Here is a 7,728-nt window from a genome sequence, read left to right as displayed (position 1 = left end):
CAGTGTTTTGACAGGGGGGCAAACACTTGTTCACACAGGGCTATATAGTTTTGGATTTTGTTTTCCCTTAATAATAAAAACCTTCATTTAAAAACTGCATGATGTGTTTACTTGTGTTATCTTTGACTAATATATAAATTTGTTTGACGATCTGAAACATTACAGTGTGACAAACATGCATAAAGATAAGAAATCAGTAAGGGGGCAAACACTTTTTCACACCACTGTAGACTCAAGAATACATCCAATACACATTTTGTGTGATTTTGTGGCCACATTTCTCCCCATCTTTTTCCACAACAAATTCCGTTTTCTTTTCCACTTCTATGTAATTAAAGTTTTTCCAAATGTCGTTTCTTCTTTTTCTCCCAATGACAAACCCCAGCTGGCCGGCCATCGATCCCTTTCTCCGTGTCAGACTTAACTTTGTTTGTTGTCGTCTTCTCAATAATCCCGCGAATGGGGTTTAAGGAAGTGATGTCGCCTGCGTCTGCACAGTGCGACGCGTCTGATGCGGCCCCTGAAGCGAGACACAGGAAACAGAAATACTGCAAAATAATAATAATAACACAACTAAACAAGACGAAATAACGTTATAACATTTTGTCTCGTTTTTTATGGTCAACGATATTGCATTATACATTTAATTATAGTCATCGTCACATGACCAGCATTTTCGTTGTGTCTCGTCTCGTTTTCGTCACGTGATCGTTGACGACGATATTTAGTCATACAGTAATTTTCGTTGATGAAAGCAACACTAGTGGGGCCTGTAGGACTGCATGGTCTACAGAGGGAAATGGGAGTGAGTGAACCTTGTGAAACAAAGCTAACTTTAATTACCACTGTGCCTCCCTCGGGTGACACGCCAGTGACATCTGGAATTATATAAAAAGACAGAGGACAGATGTCTGTGGCAAGTTCTCTAAGATACCTGGCACAGCCTACCTGCCAAGAACACCAAAAAACCGCCTGCATGCCAATCTAGAAGAACTTGTGGTGTTTCAAAGGCAAAGGGTGTTCACACCAAATATTGACTGTGCAGATTCTCAGTCATCCAGGTCATAGTAAACTGAAAAACCTTAGAAAAAACCTTAGAAAAAATCAACTGGACTTAAGCCTCTTGGATGAGAGGTGAAACGTCTTCGATCTAGAAATCTAAGTCCAGTTGATTTTTTCTAAGGTTTTTTCAGTTCACCAAATATTGAATTCATTTAAGCTTTTTGTTTGTTTGTTTTGTTTACTGCACTTTGGATGAAGTTAACTGATAAATCAGCAATATTCATAGAATTATATTTGAAAGCATTTTCAAATCCTCAAACTTTTCCAAAGCATTTATTTAATTTTAATGTGGCTTTTGAGAGCAAAAAGATGAGTCAATTACAACAAATGACTTTTTTTATTATATAAAATTAATTATGGATCACCTGACATTCCACTGTCATTTTTGTCACATGAGGATCACAGTTTAGGTTTTTGCACACAGTTTCAGTTTGCATCTGTCTGTAGAACCATCAGATATGATGCTATCAATCTGCTTAATTCCTTTCAGCATACACATCCAACACAAAGCTGGCTTCACTGTTGAGGACTAGTAATGGCTATCCAAAAGCTTGCTGCCATAAATCATGTACAGACAGCTTCTTGGACAGAGCATATATGATTTTATGATATTCATCCTGAAACCACAGAATGAAAAGACCGAACAATACCAGTAAAATGAAACAGAATTGGTGTGGAGGAGCAGTGATCACCCTGTGATTTCTCAATAAATCCTATTCATTTTGTTGACTCTGATGAGGAGGGGAGAATCAGCAGCTTTCTGATTGCTTCAACTCTACAAGAATGATAGGGATACTTCTGTTGAGAAGAAAACTATGTATCCAGCATCCAAGGTATAACTCCTTTAAAATTGTATTTTGGGATATTCAAATACAGTCTCAGTTAACAGTTTCACCAGTATTGTACATCAATATGCAAGGTATATTCAGTTTCATAGCTTAAATATAGTGTATTTCAAACACAAAGACAAGATATTTAATGTTCAAACTGATAAACTTAATTGTTTTTTCCAAATATTCACTCATTTTGAATCTGATGCCTGCAACACATTCCAAAAGAGCTGGGACAGGGGCAACAGAAGACTGGCAAAGTTGACAATTGCTCAAAAACACCTGTTTGGAACATTCCACAGGTGAAAAGGTTTATTGGAAACAGGTGAGCGTCATGATTGGGTATAAAAGGAACATCCTAAAAAGGCTCAGTCATTCACAAGCAAGAGTGAGGCACAGTTCACCACTTTGTGAACAACTCCGTGAGCAAGTAGTCCAACACTGTAAGAACATTTTTCAACATTTCAAGGAACTTGTAAGTGCAAAATACAAGAATGCAGACCCCAGATTGTTGAGCAACTGAAGTCGTACATCAAGCAAGAATGGGAAAGAATTCCACCAACAAAGCCTCAACAGTTGGTGTCCTCAATTCCCAAATGCTTATTCTGTGTTGGTAAAAGGAAAGGTGATGTAACACAGTGGTAAAAATCCCCCTGTCCCAGCTCTTTTGGAACATGTTGCAGGCATCAAATTCAAAATGAGTGAATATTTGCAAAAAACAATTAAGTTTATCAGTTTGAACATTAAATATCTTGTCTTTGTGGTAAATATGGGTCAACAAGGATTTGCAAGCCAATGTATTCTGTTTTTATTTATATTTTAAACAACGTCCCAACTTCATTGGAGTTGGGGTTTGTAGATGCACCATAGAGTCTGTTTTCCCATACTTAAGCTTGCATGAAATTTCAAACAATTTCTCATAGTTCTGAAATGGAGCTCCTGAGAAGTAGTGTCCTGATTCTAATCTAAGCTCTTGAAATGTTCCAGTCCAGTCCAGTCTCAGGCTGGACTGGCTGTATAATATTGTCTGTGCCCTTGGACAAGACACTGAACCCCCAGCTGCTCACAGTGGGCAGTCCATTATCAGTAATGTGCTTTTCTCTCTTAAAAGCACTATATTTACCATTTTACATTAGACTAACATGATGTCAAGGCCTGTTAATGCTGCACTATAAGCAGAATACAGTCTTTCTCACCCAGATCTCAACTTTGGCTCTCAAAAGTTTTTTTTCCCCTTTATCATTGTAGTTCAAACATTCATTCAGGACAAACCTGTGAGCACTGCACACTGCTGATCTACAGTAGCATAAGATCAACCTCATTTCTTTTGCTTCTCTACATCCAGGGGTAATTTCATTTAAATTGAACTTAGCCGTTGCTCTATATTTCTCCTAGGATGGGTTTCAGGAGAAAAAAATCTGACTCAGTCCACTCATAATCAGAATCTAAATAATCAGAATGAGCTTTATTGGCCTGGTGTGTTGGACACAATAAATTTGATCCTAGTACAGAGGCTCTCAGTGCACAGGTATCTTCCATAAGGCAACAAGGAAACAAGATAAGACAGAGAGAAAAATAAAAATAGAAAAGTGTGCAAACAAGAAAAATGAATGAAGTGAAAAATAAAAAATTAAGATACATACAAAGGTATATTTACAGGTATTGCACTGAGGGTTGTCGTTCTACAGTCATGGGTTAACTGTTCAGAGTGACAGCCTGGGGGAAGAAACTGTCCCTGTGCCTGGTTGTCTTGGTGCACAGTGACCTGTAACGCCATCTAGAGGGGAGGAGTTCAAACAGATTGTATCCGGGGTGTGAGGGGTCTTCAGTGATCCTCTCCGTCCTCCTTTTGACCCGTGCGGAGTACAGGTCCTCCATGGAGGGCAGGCTCACACCAATGACCTTTTCTGCAGTCCTGACTGTCCGCTGGAGTCTGTATTTGTCCTGTTTGGTTGCTGAGCCAAACCAGACAGTGATGGAGGTGCAGAGAACAGACTCGATGATTCCTCTGTAGAACTGGATCAGCAGCTCCTGGGGCAGGTTGAACTTCGTGAGCTGGCACATCTCAAGAGATGAAAGAAAGACAAATGTGAGCAGCACAGTTTGTTTCTGGGATGGGTCAGAGGATCATCTAAGTTATTACAATTCATCTGGAGTGGAAATGCATCACATGTTGCACCTTACACATCGTTTTAACTCCTCTCACTGGTTGTTTAAGATGAAAACAGGATTTTCTAGATGACTACAATTACTACACCATGAGCAACTACATTCTTTAGAAAGTAGTTGTACTAAATAATATGGGAGTCTGCCAGCTGCCTCCAAAATCATCACTCTGTATAGACTGGGACTTGGATCTTGCCATCACTAAACACCAGTGGTGAAAGTGGCCAATGATTCCAGTACTGAGTCAATACTGCACTGATACACAATAAAATACATTCAAGGTATGGGTCTGCCTGAATAAGAAATTGACCTGTGACTGTAGCAAAAAGAGAGGAGACTTTACTTTTAATCATTTATGAGGCTGACTGCCCTTCAACAATCTCCCTCCGCATGGTAAACACACTCACAATCCACAATTAGAGCCAATTATGCCCTAATCAATGGAGGAGATTCACATTCTTCAATGAAAATCTGATAACAACGGCAACAGCCATGGAGGTCAGCCTGAACTCTCTCTATTCATCTCCATTACTGGGGGAAAGGTGGACAGTGGTTGAAGGCAGGGAGAGAAACTCAACAAGACAGTAATGACAAGTTTATCTGTAAGGTTCCAGGAGGGCCCATGTAATGCTTGTTACTTTGATTTTTCATATTAATATAAACAATAGAAAATTGGAAAATTTAATTCAGCTTTCTAAAACTCCACCCATCATCCATCTGTTGTCTATACCACTTGTTCCTGAATAGGGTCGCAGTATTTTTCAGGTGTAACCATACTTTTGGGCTTGTTCAAATTACAATTTATCATCATGTGATAAACATAAAAGTTGCAGTAACACAGTTTGGCCAACATGCCAAAGATGGCCAGACCATGTGGATAAGATAATGCACCTATGACTTGCACATTAAATGGAAAGATGAATAGAAAGGGAATTGAAATGGGACCTATTATGATGCGACCCTGACCCGGAGAATGGACCGATGAGCCTGGAGAACTACAGTGACCTATTTTTAAACCCGTTACTTACACATGCACATTATACTAAAAATTACATCATATATACAATTTAAAGTGTGCTTATATACAGCTATAGCCCAGTGTGAATATTCTAATGGTATGTATGAGCATCTTCAAAGGTAAAAGAGATGAATCTCAGTAGCAAGTGAAAATATTTCACATCTGAGAACATTTCATATGTGTATGTGAGAGGCAAATGTCTGATTAATGACCTCCATGGCCTCTGATAGTCAAATGTTTAATTGAATGAAATGAATTAGACGGTGTAATATAGTCCTGGATCGCTAAAGACCTGAGGTAGTTGATGCGTTTAACAGTTAAATTAGCAATGCTCTACATAACTACAGCAGTTAAATTTAACATGCATATCAGTATAGCATTAAATTTGTATAGAACTGTAGAACATTGATAGGGACCATTTTTCTGCATTATGAATACTTTTCACTATTCGTCCTTTAATTACATTTTGCTATTAATGCATTATTATACATAAGATTTTAAACTAAGAACTTGTTCAGAGTTGTTTTGCTGTACTGTGGTTTTACTGTAACAATATATGTTGCCATTCAGTTTCATGTTCCCCTTAGAATGAACTGTACTCACTTTAGTGATCCTCTGACTTCGCCATCAACAGGTTAAGTTGTAGTTTGCCAAATGCCGGTAAGAGGACGGAAGCAGTCCAGCTTTATGAGACCCCACTGTCATTTATCTGACACTAACAAGGCCCTCTATTTGTCTGGTTGCACAGTCAGTGCCTGCATCAGGTCAAGGGAGTGGGGTGATCACAGGGACTTTGGAATGTATTAGAATAATCTCGTGACTGACAGCTAGCTGATTTGTCATCACTCCTGAGCTGACCTAATCACTAAAGGAAGACAGTATGTGACATGTAACACTCGTCCTCCCTGTCTGTGCTTCAGGTGTGACGAGTGCCAGCTCTGCTATCACTTCGGGTGTCTGGACCCACCATTGAAGAAATCCCCCAAGCAGACGGGTTATGGCTGGATCTGCCAGGAGTGTGACACATCCTCCTCCAAGGTGAGTGTGTTACAATATGTGTGTGCTTTGACATTTATCCTCATGGCAGTATTTTGCCAAGACATCAATATGTATATCCCTTGTGTTTGTTTCCCCTTATTCGGTACCAGCTGACAGTGTTGGTACTGTCACTTGTCTGTGTGGGTGGCCACACACTATGGCTTATTACATCACTACTAATAACCTATCAGGCTCCATCTGTGACCTCTGCACTTTTGATTTGATTTGATTTATTCATTCAAGCATATAAAACAGTTGATATGTCAACACATGTAATTTCACACATATCCAACAATAATAATCCAATATCAATTTACTTATACCTAGTACATGCTTGAACGGAGTAGGAAGAAGTTAGACTTATCTAGTCCTACCCCATGACATCATCTTACATCACTGGTTTGCAAGCAGTATCTCTACATAAATAATTATCTTCTACACCACACAAGTAATATACTACAGAATTATTACAGAGTGTTAACATTCTGCATAATTACATTCATAGATAATTATCTTCTATGCCACACAAGTAATATACTAAAGAATTATTACAGAGTGCTAACATTCTTACCCCACACCCACAATGTTCCATCTGATTAATCATTAAACCTGTTCTTGCATGTATCTTGATTGACACATACCTTTATACTTATGTTTAAACTCATCAATTCTATATAGCGTGAATTTTTAAATTTAACTGACCCCTTAAATTATATCCCCCCTCCCTTTCATTAAATAACTTTTGAATTCCACCAGGTAATACATTTCTTCATACATTACTCTGTGATTAATGTGCACAGAATATGGACGAACAGGAAAACTTCCTGTTATTCCAGGTTTGGAGCATTCACGAACTATTCCAACATAAAAATAGCCTAAATTAGCTATAACTACCTACAGATACAGACAGATCGTGTCTGTATAGCTCCTTTTTATTAGCAAGACCAACTCAATTAGTCAGATCACCATCAATATTGGACTTAGTTTTAGTGTCAGATTGTGGCTTTGCACCTAATTTTCAGAATTGATCATTATGATCAAATAGAACAATGTGAACAAACATGCAAAGTACTGAGATCATTGAGTTACTTAAATTCAGACAGTTTGGTCTTTTGCATTACCTCATCTGGACAGTAGCTGCAGCAAATCCCTCATGAAGACACAACACTGTCCAGCAGTCAGCAGGTGTCTAAATAATTTAAATAATTAAATAATAAGTTAAGAGTTCAGTTAATCACAATTAGTGTAAAGTAGAAAAGGGTGAGAGAACGCATTTCATTTCGTATTTTGTTTTATATACACCCTTAACAAACACACCTTAGAGATGATACAGTTTAGAGTGTATCCTCAAAAATATTCTGATGTCTCAGTAACCCATCTTAATTCGTAGATCCTGGCAGGGTTTGACAGTTCAGAGCAGTTAAAACTCCCTGAGTGACATTATTTTCACTTGAAATTTTAAGAGGTTTCTCACTCAGACTATATGGAATATATATGCTATGTGTTCTGACTTTCATGTGTCAGCTACAATATCAGGAGAGTTAGGGTACCGTAAATTGTCACGTAAAGACAGAATTCAGATAACTAATAACTAATAAAGGCCAGGTAAAAGTT

General features: G+C 38.3%; 1 protein-coding gene across 2 annotated transcripts in view; it reads left to right on the top strand.

Annotated features, from left to right (window-relative positions):
* The window catches only part of phf14 (PHD finger protein 14), a 127,301-nt gene that overhangs the window by 92,992 nt on the left and 26,581 nt on the right, over positions 1-7,728 (top strand). For both annotated transcript variants that reach the window (XM_020621423.1, XM_020621422.1), the window contains exon 17: positions 5,997-6,114. In XM_020621423.1, coding sequence (XP_020477079.1) covers positions 5,997-6,114 — 118 coding nt within the window. The remainder of the gene's footprint in view (positions 1-5,996; positions 6,115-7,728) is intronic.

This window comes from Monopterus albus, unplaced genomic scaffold (genome assembly GCF_001952655.1).
Source record: "Monopterus albus unplaced genomic scaffold, M_albus_1.0 scaffold259.1, whole genome shotgun sequence".
NCBI classification, from domain to species: domain Eukaryota; kingdom Metazoa; phylum Chordata; class Actinopteri; order Synbranchiformes; family Synbranchidae; genus Monopterus; species Monopterus albus.
The sequence above is the reverse complement of the archived record's forward strand: the minus strand, read 5'-3'. Positions and strand labels throughout refer to the sequence as shown.